This window comes from Xenopus laevis, chromosome 1L (genome assembly GCF_017654675.1).
Source record: "Xenopus laevis strain J_2021 chromosome 1L, Xenopus_laevis_v10.1, whole genome shotgun sequence".
In the NCBI taxonomy this organism is placed as follows: domain Eukaryota; kingdom Metazoa; phylum Chordata; class Amphibia; order Anura; family Pipidae; genus Xenopus; species Xenopus laevis.
This window is the reverse complement of record NC_054371.1, coordinates 54,189,406-54,208,756: the sequence shown is the minus strand read 5'-3', so window position 1 is coordinate 54,208,756 and position 19,351 is coordinate 54,189,406. Positions and strand designations below refer to the sequence as shown.

The following is a 19,351-nucleotide window of genomic DNA, read 5'->3' as shown; positions in this document are numbered from 1 at the left end:
TGAGAAATTCTTAACTTGAAGTTGAAGAAAAGGCATAATCATTTGGAGTGGCAGTTTGACACCCTGTAGTAATTACAATTGCTTGCCGTAGACCCTGGGCAAGTGCTCCTGTTTGTTGTGGATCCTTTGTACAACGCTGGGCCTCACAGTAGAGCATAATGCTGGCATTTTGCTTCAGCTTTTTATTTTACTGTGCAGGCAAACATAGAACATCAACCACAAGGGATCTCTGGGAAATAGAAGAAGAGGGTGATGTGGTGCTCCGATAGTACTAAAATTATGCTCTTTTATTATTTGGATGGCTTGTTTTTTGTAGGGATTGTAAAAATGACAAAAATCTGTTGTTTTTCTTTTGCTAAACTTCTCTGTGTTACATTTGACTTCAGTGCAAAACTGTATTGCTAGGATCCGACTGCGGAATGATTGTATCGTGGTCATTTGATTTGGAAAGATTCGTTCAAGAGAGCCGTTGCTATGGTGACAGAGAGGATTAGCAGGAGGGGATGAGTTCACTGGTCTGTTTCTGGCTCCACCGGCTGTTATTAGGAGCATTAATATAGTCACTCCTGCCGCTGAACTAGTAGTCACCATCTGTTGCCAATGTAAACCTTTTAAGGGTTCCGTTCAGTAATGAGTACTGGGCTGATTAGAGAGCTTCAGCACCCCCAGCCCAAACATTACTACTCAAGCACAATCAGTAAATGCTACCCCATGTATAAGGGGTATAAATTCTTCTTATGAGCAGGGTTAACCATATAAACATTTAACACTAAGTACATTGTGATGTTCTGTTATGGCCAGTGTTGGACTGGGACACCAGGGGTCCACCTAAAAACCTTTGACCAGGGGCCCACCAATGAATCTTAGACCAGGAGCCCACTCTTAGTATTATTATTCCTCTTCTCACTCAACCTCTATTCTCCTAGTCTCTTTTACTTCTATATTATAGTACTATAATCTATTATTCCATCTATTTCTATTATCCACTTTGTTCTCATAGAAATAGGGAATGGCCATGAAATAGGTAAAAATCTCTAGCAGCATGAGGGCCCACTGACAGGGGGACTTTTCCTGGTATTCCGGTGGGCCAGTCCGACACTGGTTATGGCAAATGCATCAGTTTAAGAAAGCAGATTAACACCCCCTACTCTTATAAATGAAGGCAACTAAACATACAGAAAACATTATTGTGTGTAATTTAAGTCTGCAGCTGCTGTAACTTTATTTACTGATTCACATTCCCTTCTCATTCCATTTATGTGGTGTTGCAGTGAGCAGAGGATAAAGTGCCCTTCTTCACAAGCTAGCCTGTTAACCTCTCATGCTTCTGCAAGTGTCCTACTGCTTAAACAGACCTGCATCTGGTCCTATATACATATCTAAGGAGCGTTTAGGGTTATGCTGCCAGATGCTTTTTGATACAAGACATTGAGGAACTGCTGTTTGGGACATTCTCTAATATTTTGCATGTGCAGTGGTCTAGTTTTCATCTAATCCCTTGCGGCATTGTGTATCACATGCTAAATGTGTACAATAGAAGTATTTTCAGACCCACAGTACATTGTAATTTGCTCAAGGTTCTAAGCAGATGACGTGTAAAGGTTTCTTGTCGTCCAGTGGAATATTTACAGCTGCCCAGTGTGCAGTTATTTAAGTGTAATCCAGTAACACAAAGCACTAAAGTAACAGGACTATTGTATTCTCTTACGCTATATTGTACATTTTAGAAGAGTTTGTGTGATTCACACTGTCATTGCCAGTACTTTTACACATGCCCGGCTCACAACTTTCTTCTGCTTCCTCACTTTCCATTTAGTGCTGTCCTTCTTCTGTATTCAGCTTTCCTCCATCATATGTCAATGTAACTCTATCCTCCCTTCATCACTGGTTTTCAGCCCTCTTTCCAATCACAACTATACAATAACCTAACCCCATTCTGTTTCATTAGTCCTAGGGATTAGGTTAACTCTAGGACATTAGTCCTAGAGTTAGGCTTTTATGTGTTTCCACACACTCCACAAATGATACATACCAGCTGATGCTACAGGTATAGGATCTGTTATCCAGAATGCTCACAACCTGGGGTTTTACAGATAACGGATCTTTCTGTAATTCGGATTTTCATGCCCTAAATCTACTAGAAAATCATGTAAACATTAAAGGGATTCTGTCATGGGAAAAAAAATTTTTTTCTCAAAACACATCAGTTAATAGTGCTGCCCCAGCAGAATTCTGCATTGAAATCCATTTCTCAAAAGAGCAAACAGATTTTATTCTATATATTTAATTTTGAAATCTGACACAGGGCTAGACATATTGTCAGTTTCCCAGCTGCCCCCAGTCATGTGACTTGTGCTCTGATAAACTTCAGTTACTCTACTGCTGAACTGCAAGTTGGATCGATATCACCCCTCCCTTTCCCCCCAGCAGCCAAACAACAGAACAACAGAAAGGAAACCAGATAGCAGCTCCCTAACACAACAGCTTTCAGGTAGATCTCAGAACAGCACTCAATAGTAAAATCCAGGTCCCACTGTGACACATTCAGTTACATTGAGTAGGAGAAACAACAGCCTGCCAGAAAGCAGTTCCATTCTAAAGTGCTGGCTCTTTCTGAAATCACATGAACAGGAAAAATTACCTGAGATGGCTGCCTACACACCAATATTACAACTAAAAGAAAAAATTTATAATGTAGAGTGAATTATTTGCAGTGTAAACAGTGTAATTTAGAAATAAAAAATATATAATTGAAATCATGACAGAATCCCTTTAAATAAACCCAAATATGCTGGTTTTTATTAATTATATCTTAGTTTGGATCAAGTACAAGCTACTGTTTTATTATTACAGAGAAAGGGGAAATGATTTTTAAAAATGTGGATTATTTGGATAAAATGGAGTCTATGGGAGACAGCCTTCCATAGTTTGGAGCTTTCTGGATAGTGGGTTTCTGGATAAAAGATCCCATACCTGTACAATAACGGGCTTAGAGACAACCCAATTGACGGTCCAATGGAAATAACTGGAAATATAATTTTCTCAAATTAAAATGACAGCCTCTCTTGGCAAGAATGAGGGGTGAGCACATGTAATGGGGAAACAAAGGAAAAGCAATGAACAATGATGAAGGAGGTCTAACATCTATAGGATGTGAGGGGTACAGAAAAGCTGACAAGTTGTTGTTTTGGTATGACTGAGAAATTACAGGGTGAATCATATATGAAGGGCAGGATTTGGATGGAGCTTCTCCTATGATGTACATGATAGTGTGCTACACTAAATTAAAGGACAGAAAACTGATCACGAGTGCAGTGGGGGGAGTAGTGGGGGGCTGTATTGTACAACTTGCCCCTAGTATTAACAATGCATTTCTTCCTTCAAAGACAGTAACGTGGGAGTAAAGATACTGTTGCCATAGAGAAGTCTGTTCTCTAGGGAAATAAAGCCTTTTTGGAGAAAAACAGCAAGCTTCCTCCTCTATAGGGCATATCAGTAAATAAAGAATATGATGTATGCCCCCCTTGTTCCCTGTGTAATAGCAATCACCTACATCATTGGGGATATTTAAAGAGGAAAGATAGAATTCGCCAGAGGGAAATTTCACATCTCTCAATTCAGTTATATGGGACTTTTAAGGGCAGATTTATCAGACGGTGAGAATAGAGTGAACCCTCTATGGTGTAGCACAATATTGATTTGGCACATCTGCCTTGAATCCTCTGGGAAATTATTTGGCAAATTAAGGCATGGATTTATGGCACAGTAGTGGGCTGATGTATTGTTTTAGCTTTATACGGCTTTCATTTACATAGTAACAAAGTAAATTAGGTTGAAAAAAGACAACCCTTGAATCTAAATAAAACCTGGGTAACTGCTTGTTGATCCAAAAGAAGGTGAAACCCCCCTATGAAGCCTCTCCAATTTAAACAGTTCTTAATTTGGATTAAGATGTAGTATATGTGAGCGGGCAGCGAATCTATGGATTAGCTAGTGTTTCATTATACAACTGACACAACAATTACGGTATTCCACTTAACATTACATTTCATTTTATGCATCTGACATTCTTTGTCAGCTACATACAGATAAATACCAAGGTAACTATCCTACAGTTATTTGTAAATGTAATTGCCATTGAAAGCAGTTTTCTGCTGATTCTACTACAGATTCTCCTGAAACCTTGTAGTAATGCCAACTGCCTTGCGGCTACATTTTTTTACGAGTCAGAACCGGAGAACTAATTCTACTTTGCATTAATAGGGCTAGGTACCTTAAGCCACTGTGCCTAGGATAAGCTAGCAGCTTGTTAATAAACTGCTGTTCATTTAGTTATTAGAAATGATTTTTTTTTTAAAATACTGAAAACTGAGGGTTGTCTTTTGCCACAATCTCTGGGCCTTACTGTTTTTCTTTAGATGCCCATGAATACAGACTGCTGGCTCATATATATACAGTAGTATATATATATATATAATACACAAAAGCCATGAATATCTTGTAAATTATATCCTTATAAACGGTGAGTAGTGATGTCATCAGTTATAAACGGTGAGCAGTGATGTAATTTCTGTCACATGACTCACTAAAATTTGTGTATTATAATAAATAAAGTACCCCCAGTTGTAAAATATGAGGATATTATAAGTTACCTCGGAGTTCCATGACCTGTATAAAAACACTCGGCCTTCGGCCTCGTGTTTTTATAGGGTCATGAAACTTCTCGGTAACTTATAATATCCTTATATTTTACAAGAGGGGGTACTTTATTCACTATATATACTGTATATATATATATATATATATATATATATATATATATATACAGGTATATATATATATATATATATATATTAGACTTCAGGTCTTGAGATCCAAATTATGGAAAGATCCCTTATCTGGAAAACCCCAGGTCCCGAACATTCTGGATAACAGGTCCCATACCCAGGGCCGGAACTAGGGGTAGGCAGAGTAGGCACGTGCCTAGGGCGCAAAGCTGGGAGGGCGCCAGGCACGTACCTCCTCTGTCGCCTACCCCATTGTCCGGTTCCCTTCTCTTGCCGACTTTTGCGCTTTGTGCGCAAATTCGCGCGTGCGCACGCGAGCGCAAATACGCGCATGCGCACGCGAGCGCAAATGCGCGCACACTATACAGGCGCTGCGAGTGCCGGGCCTGCCTAGGGCGCCTGCCCAGCGTGGCCCGGCACTGCCCATACCTGTATATGTAATAATTGCTTATGGAAAACAAGTTGCAGATATACCAGTGCTGTACCACCTGTGCTCTGTCTGTACTTTGCTACCTGGTTTGTGTATGCAAACGGGATAGTGAGGAAAAAGAGCTTTGTCTTGACTTGGACTGTAAATGCAAAGCATGACTTTAATGTATTTACCTTAATTAAGTGAACAGCTGTTGTTTCCCTGGTCTTACAGTGATTAACCATGCAACAGCCCTTTTTTCTGCCCACAGTGTTTCCTATTATCCTCCCACACATATCCATAAGGTGCGTCATCAGAACCCATTCCCTTCTGGTGCTCAGTGCGTATGTGGAATTGAATGGTCATGCAGACACAAAAGGTCAGCTAATTATTATCTGCAGAACTGTCCCTCTCTCTTAGCTCTTGCTATAAGTGTTTTAGGCTTTTTATGGTTGGGAAATGATTTAGAGCAAGCAGCTTAGACAGCACATACAGTAAACCTTGCACGTAAATGCAGAACCTAATGTTTAGGTAAATTTAATGTAGGCCATTTGCATCATTTGTAAAAGGGGCTTTATTGCTAATAATATACATGGCTGACTTGTACCCTTCAACTCCCCCCACATGAGCATATGTATTGTGCCATGATTGTTAGATGATTTCTAGTACAAGTGTGGAACCTGTTATCCAGAGTGCTTGCGACCTGGGGTTTTCCGGATAAGGGATCTTTTCATAATTTGGATCGCCATACATTGTCTACTGAAAAAAATCCCTTAAATATTAATTTAACCCAATAGGATTGTGTTGGCGCCAGCAAGAATTCATTATATCTTAGTTGCGATTTGCGGTTTTTCAGATAATGGATCTTTTCGTAATTTGAATCTTCATACCTTAAGTCAAGTAGAAAATCATGTAAATATTAAGAGGCACATCTATCAAAGTTCAAATATCGAGTTTTTTAAAATTTCCCTAAACTCCCATAAATCCGAAATTCAACCAACTGAAATTTATTTAAAAATTTTTCAAACTCGGGTGAATTAAATCGAATTTTAAAAGCTCTATTTGAGTTCTTTCCCTGAAAGGCTGCAAATGACTCCAAATTGATCCCTGGACATCTCCCATTGACTTAAACAGCAATTCGGCATAAATCTCGAATATAAAATTAAATTTTTTTTGAAAAAGACAAGTGAAATTTGACAGAATTTGACAGTTTTGACCATAAAAAAACTCTTTTTTTCAATTCTACCCTTGATAAAGGCTGGTTTTGCCTCCAATAAGGATTCATTATATGTTAGTTGGGGTCAAGTACAAGCTACTGTTTTATTATTACAGAAAAAAAGGAAATCATTTTTTAAAATTTGGATTTTTTGAATAAAATGAAGTCTATGGGAGATGGTCTTTCTGTAATTCAGAACTTTCTGGATAGCGGGTTTCCGGATAACGGATCCCATAACTGTACTAATCTTCCCCTTGATCTTGGAGTAATATGTTAAATAATTGTCTTGCTCTATCATGTGTTTGCCTCATGTATTCAGTCAGCTGCATTATCTAGGCTGCCAGTTAGAATCTAATGAGGGAATGTACTAAAAGTCAGTAACGGAAAAAATATTCGCAATGCGAAAAGTTATGCCTCTGTGCAAACAAATCTGCGAACCCGGAAACTGTTTAGCGACCATTTCCGACAGTGGAAGAAGGTTTGCGAATTTTATAATCTACGCCAGTGCGCAGTGAATGTTATAAAACTTCTTACTGAAAGAGTTGTTATGTTTGCTCCAAAAGATTACGACACCTTCAAGCACTTCTTAAAAGTGGGCAATGCAATGTAATAACAGTTTAAGGAAGAGTATTACATTGTGAAATTTGCCTTTTTATTCTTATTTGTGCTAATAGCTTTGATCTTTCCGACTTTTATTATATTCCCCCATAATTGTGTTAACTTCACAACTGTATGGAAGTCCATATCTCCTGGGGCTTGTTTCAGGGTTTAAACTGCCATCACAATGGTGAAAGGGGAAATTCTTTATTATAGTCATTATAGTACTGAAACAACAAAGTGCTTCCTTGGGTCAGGGCCGGAACTAGGGGTAGGCAGAGTAGGCATTTACCTTTGGTGCAAAAGCTGGGGGTGCCAGGCACGTACATCCTCTGTCGTCTACCCCATGTCTGGTCCCCTCTCTCCAACTGCCTGTGTTATTTGCCCTTGTATATGCGTCGATTTGCGCATGAGCGATTCAAGCGGCCAGGTTGCCTAGGGCGCCTGGCCGGCCAGTCCCAGGCTCTGTCTTGGGTATTTGGAAAACATGTATTTAGGAAAAACATCTTATTATTTCCTAATGTAATTTCAGGTTGGGGTTAAAATTGCCTATAAAAATCTCTTGGAAAATACTGTGTGGATCAGTAACATGCTCTTCCAGTTGAGTGCAAGGCTTATTTAGGAACTAGACAATTCAAGATAATTAATGAATTATTTTTTGAACAGGGTAAATGCAAATCAAATTGTTTATTTAGCGGTTTATGCTCTTATTTATCTTTCCTCTGTTACTTGTATATAACTTACCTTTACTCTTGTCTTCTGCTGTCTCCTGCCCCTCTTTTTTCTTTCTTTTTATTCTCTTATTATTCATTATCTTCTGCTATTATCCTCTTTTTGGGTCTTTTGCAGTTTTTATTTCTGTTCTCCCCCTTGAACAGTTGCACACCTTTCATTTTTCATTTCTGTACATTCTGCATAAGGACAGCTGAAAGCAGTGTAAGGAGGGAGGAGGGGATCCAACTGAGGACCCTGTAGAATAGAATTTTTTTGATGAGCAACAGATTCACCACTGGTCCCTTCTGACTGATTGGTATGATCAAGATTCTTGGAGGGTTATTTACTAAAATCAGAATTTATGTCATAATATTAATAAAAAAAGCTTGACTAAATTCCCATGCCTGAGTTTAGCTTATTTATTAATAAAAAATTTAAAATAATTTTTTCCTCTAAAAATTCAAATTCGAGATTTCACCATTCAAACTTTAATAAATAACCCCCTAAATGTAGGCCCTAAACAAGCATTTGGGGGATTAAATGAAAACGAAATTGACTCCCTTGTGTGAGTGAATCACTGGCATACCTCCAGAGTGACCCATATGACTGGCCAATAACAATTCAGTGGGATAGCTCTAAATTCAGTCCAACCAGCATAAAGAACAACACCAACATGTAAATGAAGTTGAATTTTAGAATTAGCGTTATTTATTAAATTACGTTTATTACACAGGGTGTACTTTTTCAGAGTGGAAAACATTACAAATCCAAGTTGTAGAAGGCATTCATTATTACAATTTTATTTCAACAGAAAAGCATGTGTTTACTGTTTATTCCCAGGCTGCATTCTCCTCTCTAATTGGTAATACAATAGATTAAACTCTTTTAGCTGCAAATTATTCTCCCTTCTGTTTAATACACATAGCGCAGAGCAGTGCTGTCCAAATTTTCTAGTGTAGCGGAACAGTTGTACCATAAACTCTACTTACACAGGCCAAATTCCATTAAAATTGTGATGACATACAAAGAAATATATGGAGTTCTTATGTGGGCTGTGTGTAATAAAAAGCCTGGCTTAAAGGAAACTTGCTGGAGTTAAATCAAAGTATTATATATATAAAAACTCATCTTACAATGTACATGTTGGTTTGCTGACTGTTCCTACAAACCCTCATTCTCATTCCCATCATTTGATCAGCCCAGTGGAATATCCTGGGGTTAGTCCTAAAAAGCTTGCGGTCAAATAATTAGATTTATTGGGAGTGTTCCAAAATGTATAGAAAAATCTTCTTTTTGCCAATATACAGTACAGGTACTACATAACCACTATCCCCATGCCAAGAATTGCATCACATAGGGAGCAAGAGAATAGTATCCATTTGAAGTGGAGTGTAGTTCTGCCTTCCATTTTGGTTGGCGTCTCAACAAGTACCCATCTCTATTCATCTCCCATATTGCACTGGATCACTCTCATGCAAAGTCTAGACAAGGTTGCCACTTGTCTGGTTTTGACCCCGACAGAAGGTTTTCATAAGGGCTGTCTGGGCCAAAACTGATTGTTCTAATTCCCCGATTAGGAAATTCTGACAGGACTGTGCACTGAATAACAAGGCAATCAATAATAGGGATGCACCGAATCCACTATTTTGGATTCAGCTGAACCCCCGAATCCTTCGCGAAAGATTCGGCCGAATACCAAACCGAATCCGAACCCTAATTTGCATGTGCAAATTAGGGGTGGGAAGGGGAAAAATGTATTTACTTCCTTGTTTTGTGACAAAAAGTCACATGATGTCTCTCCCGGTCCCTAATTTGCATATGCAGATTAGGGTTCGAATTCAGTCTGGCCAGGCAGAAAGATTCGGTTGAATCCCGCTGAAAACGGCCGAATCCTGGCCGAATCCCCAACCGAATCCTGGATTCGGTGCATCCCTAATCAATAATAATAATAATATATTTGAATTTTTTCACATTTTTAAAAGTGGTCTGTTATTTTAGGTCATATTTGAGTTTCAGATTGAATATGTTTATATGTTCAATGCATCTTTCTCATTAAAGCCTCCTTATCTTATTTTTGCTTATTGTTATATCAGCCACAGTAAGTGAACCATTCAGGTAAAGTGCAATTGGTCATACTTTGTTTTGTGGGACAAGGCTCTGGCACTGAGCGGATATCCAAATGAACTTCCGTTGATATATAGAAAATGTAAGCAGTAGTGCTTTAAAATGAAGCAGTCATAGAGGACAATACATAGGGGCAGATTTATTAAGGTTTGAGGTTTTTTTTTCCACAAAAATTTGGGTATTCGAGATTTATTATACCCTGACCCTGGATATAGCTTGAATCCGAAAATACACCACCTAAATGCTGTTGAGGTCATGTAGAAGTCAATGGCAGAGGAACCATTTGATGTGGTTAAAAGCCTGCTTGTTGTTCGAGTTTGTTTCAGAGGCTTTTGCCGGGAAACTTGAATGACTTGATTGATTTGAGTTTTTTTTCACCAATAACTCGATCCATTTGTGTTTTTGGGTTGCAGGACTCGAACTTGCATATTGGGGTTTTTGCCATTCGAGTTTTTTCTTAAAGTGATACCGACACGTTCCTATAAAAATCATAGGAACGTGTCAGTATCAAGTATGTGCTGCACCAGGAGTAGTTCCCCTCAAAGCAGGGCTGGAACAAGGGGTAGGTAGAGTAGCACGTGCCTCCTCTGTCGCCTACTCCATGTCTGGTCCCCTCTCTCCGACGGTCTGTTCTATATGCCCATGTATTTGTGTCATTTAGCGCATGCGCGCAACCAGCCGGCGACGGGACCGGCCTATCCCAGCTCTGCCTCAAAGCCCCCCCCCCAAAGCTGCCCCCAACCCTGCTGACACCACTAACAGATCTTCCGTGTTGCTTCAGTGATGCTGGGCTGGGGGCGGAGCTATCCTTCCATTGGCTAAAGTCCTTTTTTCATTCATAATCAGACTATGGAAGCACTGAAACAGCACAGAAGATCTTTAGTAGTGTCAGAGGGTCAGGTCAACTCAGGTTTGCGGGGCTGGGGGCGGCTTTGAGGGAGGCTTTGAGAGGAACTATTCCGGTTGCAGCACATACTTGATATTGACACGTTCCTATGATTTTTATAGGAACGTGTCGGTATCGCTTTAAATAAGATACCATTGGAGTTTCAAGTGCATTAGAGTTCATTCGAGGTAAATAAAAAAACTCGAACACTCAACCTTTGATAAATAACCCCCTTAGTGTATCATTTTGGAATCGTTCAATGGTCTAAATACTTTTGAAGGCACTATATGTTTATTCACTGGTTTTTCCGCTTGTATTGCAGGTGAACCAGAATTTAAATATGTTGGCAATATGCATGGAAACGAAGCTGTTGGAAGAGAGCTGCTTATATATTTAGCCCAGTATTTGTGCAATGAGTACCAGAGGGAAAATGAAACCATTGTCAATCTGATCCATAACACTCGTATCCACATTATGCCTTCTCTGAATCCCGATGGCTTTGAGAAAGCCGCCCAGCAGGTGGGTACAGACAGAATATTCTATGATGTAGGTACAAAGCACATTTCTCTTTGTCTGGGATCAAAGATTACATTGTGTAACCAATGCTTCTAATTTAAATGTCTATCCAATTAAACCGGGGCACCAAATCTCAACACGATTGTGTATCTAATGTAGAATGTGATCTGATTAATTTGGGTGTTTTTTGACCTGTTATATTACTTTTAGACACGCAACTTCATCAGGTAGATGCAAGGACATCCAGCCAAACTGTTTGTGTAGTTCAGCATTGCGCCAGTGGTGAAACAAGGACAAGTTAGTCTACGGCTATGGACACACAGGCTGTTGTCAGCGGCTGTTTTCAGACTGATGAGATTGAAATCAATTGAGCAGGGGCACCAGGCAGATCTGCTTCTGTCAGCCTGCAGAATTACTCAGGCTGACAACAGCTGCTGACAGCCTGTGTGCCCGTAGCCTAATGGCTACAAATCTCCTCTTCTTCGGGGTGACTTATCTCTCCGAACTTCCTCCCCACCGGCTACAATATAAATCGCTGGCGGGATGACACTCGGAGCACTTCGTTTTCCGAAGTCGCCCGAAGCTTCCTCGCGATGTAACTTCAGACGACTTAGGAAAACGAAACGCTCCGAGTGCCATCCTGCCTGCGATTTTAATTCTAGCCGGCGGGGAGGCAGTTCGGGTAGATTAGTTGCCTGAGGAATAGTTGATTTGTCCCCGGGTAACTAAATCTCCCCTAATCTTCTCATCTATCTCTGCCCTTAGCTTGAAGAGCATTCCTTATTTGTCAACAGTGCTTAGTAATATTTGCAGTTAAGTAATTTGCAATTTATTTTCCATGTGAAGAGTTGCAAGAGTTGCATTTTGGGAAAAAAACAAACAGTCTATAATTAAGGACACATACTCTTAAGGTAGTCTGAATAAGAAACTGGAACCTAAAACAGAATGGCCACAGACAATAGCTGTCTCTTTATATAGACTCTAATTGCACACCACTATTTTAAAGTGATTATGTTGAGTAGTCCTTTCTGGATTGCAATTGTATGTACTCTCTATAACTAGTACATAACGGTAGCACATATACATTGCAGAAAGAGAGAAGAGAATATAGAAGAGGTGGGGAAAGATTGGAGAGGATGAGGGAGCCTGTGGAGGTTGTTAAAGGGTTGGCCAGTCTTTAAGTTAACAATACGCCTTAATTTTAAATTTTTTACAGTTTTTGAATTATTTGCCTTCTTCTTCTGACGACTCATTCCTGCTTTCAAATGAGGGTCAGTGACCCCATCTAAAAACAAATGCTCTGTAAGGCTACATGTGTATTACATTTTGCTACTTTTTATTATTCATCTTTCTATCCTGGCCCTCTCCAGTCTCTTATTCTAATCAATATATGGTAATTTGGACCTTAGCAACCAGACGGCTGAAATTGCAAACTGGAAAGCTGCTGAATAAAAAGCTAAATAACTCAAAAACCACAAATGGTATAAAATGAAAATCAATTCTCATTTTTCTCAGAAATCACTTTCTATACCATACTAAAAGTTAATTTAAAAGCGAGAAATCCCTTTGAAGGAGTTGGGCAGAAGTGGAAAGTGCTTGGAGATTGTCGTTGCAGCAGGATATAGACATGGATATTGGAGAAGGAGCAGAAAGAATAAGGCACAGAGTCCGGGCAAAAAAAAATCAGAGTACATAGGGTATATATTATGTTGAGACAAGTTAGTGATGCAATAAACTGTAGCAGGATTAAGATCATACCAATATATTATGCATACCAATAAATTAACATTTAAAATTCTTTTGTTTCATTTTATATTTGGTTACAAGCCTGGAGAGATAAAAGACTGGTTTGTAGGACGTAGTAACGCTCAGAGCATAGACCTGAACAGAAACTTCCCTGATCTTGATCGCATTGTGTACTTAAATGAGCGAGAAGGAGGCACAAACAATCATCTGATGCAAAACCTGAAGAAGTCTGTTGATGAAAACACAAAGGTTAGTTCAAAAAGTAATTCAACACAGTTGTCACTGTAGCAGAAGAGGTAGAGGGCTGCAGTTTGGGCACAGGTGTATATAATATGTAAATAAGTATATACTGTGTATATATATATATATATATATATATATATATATATATATATATATATATACACATTCCAAGGCCACTGCACACGCTTGCCAACAAGTTATATACCCTGGTGCTCCCAGAATTTCAAATATATAGGTAAGTAGATGCCGGTGCACACAGGGAATTTTTTCAAATCAATAATCAAGATTGAGAAAGGTCCCGATAGAGGACCGAAACGTCGATATAATAAAGGATTATTGATTGGAAAAATTCCCTGTGTGCACCGGCATCTACTTACCTATATATATATATATATATATATATATATATATATATATATATATATATATATATATATATACACACACACACACACACACACACACACACACACACACGGAGGAGCACACCCTTAACTTATATAGCAATTTATTTAAAAATTCTGATGTTTTGAACACCAACTGTGCTCTTTCTCAAGGTAAGGATCTGTTATCCTTGAGAAAGAGCACAGTTGGTGTCGAAACGTCGGATTTCTTCAATAAATCTTGAGTATTTCCGTTGATTGTGGTACTATGTTACTATACAGTATAAATAAATATAGATATATAGATATATATATATATATATAAGGGATGCACCGAATCCAGGATTTGGTTCAGGATTCGGCCAAGATTCAGCATAAGTTCCTGGTCAAACCAATCCAAATCCAAAAAGGTCATGCGACTTTTCATCACACAAACAAGGAAGTCAAAACGTTTTACTCTTCCCCCCTCATTTCCCTAATTTGCACATGCAAATTAGGAATTGGATTCTGTTCATTATTTGGTTGAATCTTTCACAAAGGATTCGGGATTCCGCAGAATCCTAAAATTTACAGGTATGGTAAATCAATACTGTAGAACTGTATGTGTCCATACAAAAAGAAACATCTATCTATAAACTATTGTGCTAAAATAGCAAGAGCGGGAGTTAAGGCATTTAGCTGTACTTTACAATGCTACTAATGTCAATGAGGGCCTCCTTACTCTGCCTAGGCTTGGTGTCTGTACTATATTTATTTTAAAGATGACGAATTAAGACTTAAACATAGTACAGGGGTCAAGCTGTTAAATTATGTACTAATTGTGTGTCTTGTATCGGGTGGAAGTAAAGTGTTTTGTGTTTATTGTAACTAAGAGACATAATCATTGCAGCTTGCTCCAGAAACAGTAGCTGTAATTCACTGGATTATGGATATCCCCTTTGTCCTCTCTGCAAACCTTCATGGAGGAGATATAGTTGCAAACTATCCATATGACAAGACACGCAGCGGTAAGTGACTCTCACCCTTTGGCAATGAATGCAATCCTAGTGAATTAAAAATGTATTTTAAATATCAAAAAAAAATATTATTCTATCAAAAAAATATTATTCTATCAAAAAAATTATTATATTATCAAAAAAAATATTATTTTATCAAAAAAGAATAGCGATGTATAAATTATAGCCTATTATAAATTCTTGCTTTTGTGTGGGGTTGGAACTTAATTTGCCCCATGCCACTTGCACAATCAGGTAAGGGGAAAGAGAACATAATGTTTTCAAGGAAAAGGTGAGTTGTTATTGGTTGCTCGTATATAAATCAGGAGTAATAAAATCTCGATGTTATAATAATTGCCCTGTAAACCTCAAGCCAGACCAATCAATTTGGATCACTTAATTATCAGGATAGTTTTGCTGCGCCAGTTCTTTTTATAAATGAACATCATGACTGAAACTATTTTTCCTTTGCTCCTAAAGATGACTGTACATGGGCTAGTGAGGCACTGGATCAAACTATTGTCTTGTGGGGCCATACGAATATATGGTCACCTATGTATTGTACATGCCATACATGCCCAGGTGATCATCCAAATCTAGGCATGTAGAGCTTTAATGGACTATTTGGTGACTTTAAGCAATGGCTTCCTTGTGACATTTTATGGAGAAAAAGTTGTGGAAAATAAATTGCTAACTTCCCTTAATTATTCCTGGATTTGTGGTCATATTTAGGAGGAATCATGAATAGTTAGATCACGCATGTGTAAAGTTAAGCCTTAAAAATGTTGGTAAAAATTAGGATAAGTTGCGTAGTTTACATTTTTTATTTTTACTGGTCTTTTAAATAAATTGCACAATATCGTGGAAAAAAATTGAATTTCAGATGTCCACAATTTGGCACAAGGTTTCTTCATTTGTACTTTTCCAGTACCTTTAAAATAAAATGGCAAAACCAGTAAACGCTTTGTACGAACAAAGGAAAAGCAATATGATATGCATGTACAAGAAGCCCTCTGCTGGTCATTATCAAAATAACAGTAAATCTACCAAAACAACAGTTAAATATAGAGCATTAAAATAGTAAAGTTTACTATTTCAATACTTTGGCAGTATAAGGGCATCACTGAAATATACTGTATTACTGGGAAATTCTTTTCAAAGGATTAAATACAGAAGGAAAATGGAATGAAATATTCATGTATTCAGATTCCTCTTGTAAGGAAAGGTATTACAAAGTCAAACCTTTATGGTGAACCGGTAAAGCTGAAACATTTATTGGTTACAAAGATTTAAAGACAATCAAAAAGAAAAGAAAGAAAAAGCCCATTGTTTTCGGGAAATCTGATTACCCAGTAGTCATTCGTTTTACATTCGAAGGAACCAAGAAATTTTACCTTTGGTACTGGAATCTCAGACCTCAAAGTAAGGAGCAAAGCTCTTACTTAAACCTTCAGACTTTCTAAAACCTGATTCCTTTTCATTTTCCATAAAGCAAAAAATATTAGTCTTAGTAAAAGACGTATTTAATCCACTCAATGGTACCTTAATATCTTGGTCAGGACTCAAAGAAAAGTATAAGCTTCATGAGTCGGATAGATACTATTACCTAGCTTGTCAATGCAACCTTTTTTTGATACATAATAAGAATAACCTTATATTATCTGACCACAGGCTAGCGGAAGAATTGGCTGAGTTTATGGAACTCCCTTCTTTAATTTCAATTGGCTTGTTATCTAAAAAAAGTCTAGATTGCCAGAAATATAAAAGCCTCACTGGAGGTGTGCAGAAACCTAGACATTAGGGTGGAAGTGGATGTGGTGGTCTACTTAGACTTTGCTAAAGCAATGGATAACAGTATCACGGAAATTAAGAAATATTGGCCTGGAACATAATATTTGCACTTGAATAGAGTAATAAAGGAACATTTTCTAATTGGATCAGTGTTATTAGTGGATTACTACAGGGCTGTGTCCTTGGCCCTTTGCTTTTGATTTGTTTATTATCTTGAGGTGGGGACTGTCTGAGACTACATTTTGTGGTAACCAGCTATGAAGCAGATTTATGCTCATTTGCTTTGTTACAAATAGTAGTGAAAAAAGAGTTGATCTGTCTGGATTAAGCATTGTTTTTCAAAATCTTACAGAAAAGAACAGTGCATATGAACTAACATTAATGCAATGATTTTTTGCTGACTTTATGAACTGGTTAAGGATTTCAGAGCTGCTTTGCAAGAGTTCTGACCATAAGGAAATAATGGAATTCAACTGCTTTTGTCCATCAAACACTTTCTGCTATAAAGCTACATTGGGAAAGTGGGAAATGCTTTCATAAATGAGCCAATTTGTTAGCAAACTGTGCTGACTGTCAGGAAACGTTTCCTGACAGTCGATAAAATTTGAGCTGCTGCGAAAATGCCAGAAATCCCCTGTTTGACCTTAGATAAATGTACACATATGTCTTAGCAGCTGCAAAATTAATTGTGTGCTTAGCAAATGTGTGATATTTTTCTGTTATATGTTTAGTGGAAAATGGATATATTAAATACGCATAACAACTGACTGTATTTTTTATTTATTTTATAGATCCCGTAACCCCCCCAGGGGTCAGTTGTATGATAGCTATGATATGCCACTGATAACTGAATATTTTGTCAACTTGCTTTTTTTACATTGTTTATTCTTATTCCTTCAACTATAGGAAGTGCACATGAATACAGTGCATGCCCAGATGACAGTATTTTCAAAAGCTTAGCTCGTGCCTACTCATCCCTTAACCCTACCATGTCAGACCCAGATAGGAAGCCTTGCCGCAAATCTGACGATGACACCAGTTTCATTGACGGGACAACAAATGGTGCAGCTTGGTATAGTGTGCCTGGAGGTAAATAAAAAGCAAAAAAGACAATAAAATTGTATACTCACAGTAGTTTTTAGGCTGCTCAGGTCAGTGTAGGGTTACCATCTCTCTGGATTTCACCTGGACAGCTAAGTTTTTGGAAGGGCTGCCCAGGTGAAAAGTCCCTGTCCGGACAGGACATTGAAGCGAATGACATGGCAATCAGCCAATGGCTGATCGCCATGTCATCAGTCCTGCCCCTGTCACCTGCTTGCCTCACCGCGTCACCTGCCCCACCCCTGACATCACCAGCCCGCCCCCTACGTCACCAGCCAGCCCCCTGGCAACCCTAGGTCAGTGACCCCCAACTATCAAGCACTGGACTACAGTTAAAGTAAATTTCTTATTGCTATGACTTTATTAGACCAAGGGCAAACTATGCACCTATTATTACACTGGTCTTTAGGCAGAAACTTTTTTCACCAGAAAGTGCAAATCTTCCTTCCTGTTCTTCAGTTATTTGAGTGGTACATACTGTATTAATGTATGCACTCTTGGCCCCCAGCAACATCTATTCCTGCTTCCACCAATCACCTTGTGACTCTGATCTTTGTGTCTCTAATTATTTGCAGGTATGCAAGATTTTAATTACTTAAGCAGCAATTGTTTTGAGATAACCGTTGAGCTTGGTTGTGACAAGTTTCCTCGAGAAGAAAACCTGAAGTCCTACTGGGAGGAAAATAAAGACTCTCTAGTGAACTATTTGACGCAGGTAAAAAAAAAAATCTATATATACTGTATATCTATATCGGATAAAAAGTAGAAGTTCGTTCAGAGATATACATATGATTTTGTTGGTCATATGCTATGTGGCCTAATTATTGAAATTCAAGGTCATGTTCTTTTCCATTTTGGGAAAATCTTAATTTGAAGTTTCTAAGATTTAACAATCAATAAAATTCAAGTGAAACAGTTCAGCAGCTAAACCCCTGAGAGCTTCTGTATACATCAGAAGGGAGGTATATTTTTTTAAACAATGAAGTTAGTTTATGTTTTGAGTGTTTTTTAAACATTCGGATTTTAGAATTGAATGCAACAATGCACAATTTAACGTAATTGTTCTGATTCCAATTTTGTAGAAGATATGCAATTTCATTATGATTCATTTTAGATTGGGATATTATTTCAACCTTCCAGTCTTCTGAGGTTACATAAGATATCAAATATTTTTCACTGTTTTAGTTTTTATTTATGAACACAAGGTGCAAGGGTTATCCTGCTAATGGGCACAAAATTGCATTAACTTGGAAAGAGAGTCCCAATGTAAAGCCAAAGAAGTTTTTTTTTTATTATCTCACCAGTAATACGTGGGGTCTGGGTGCTCATGCGCCAGACCTACAGCTTGAGGTGGAGGTATCCAACCAAATTAGAGAAACGGCAGGCACTCACAGATCCCACAAACAGGCTTGTTTTAGAACTAAGAACTTTTTTTAGGCCACAAAAATAGATAATTACATAGCTTAATGCATTTTGTGCCAATGGGCACTTAATCATAGGCTGTATCACAGCCTATGATTAAGTGACCATTGGCAAGAAACGCGTAAGGCTATTTAATTATCTATTTTGATGGCCTAAATAAAGTTCTTTTACAAGCCTGTTTGTGGGATCTGTGAGTGCCTGCCGTTTTTCTCCTTTGACAAAATTGCAATATACATAGAGATTGCACCCAGTGGCTGCACCCATTGAAAGTGCAACCAGAAAAAGTGACAGTTCACATAGGTCAGGGTGCAAGAGAGCACTGTACTATATGCCAATTTGACACACAAGCAGGGGGCATGGCTCGAACAACACGTGTGAAAAGAGGGTGAGTGACGTCTCTTCCAGCTTCAAGAGAAGTCAC

The 19,351-nt window shown here is 38.3% G+C and overlaps 1 protein-coding gene across 1 annotated transcript in view; it reads left to right on the top strand.

Annotated features, from left to right (window-relative positions):
* Positions 1-19,351, top strand: part of cpe.L (carboxypeptidase E L homeolog) — a 38,943-nt gene that overhangs the window by 10,943 nt on the left and 8,649 nt on the right. The window contains 5 exon segments of the mRNA NM_001127813.1: positions 11,056-11,252; positions 13,077-13,244; positions 14,511-14,628; positions 17,314-17,496; positions 18,084-18,223. Of these exon segments, the coding sequence (NP_001121285.1) occupies positions 11,056-11,252; positions 13,077-13,244; positions 14,511-14,628; positions 17,314-17,496; positions 18,084-18,223 (806 nt within the window).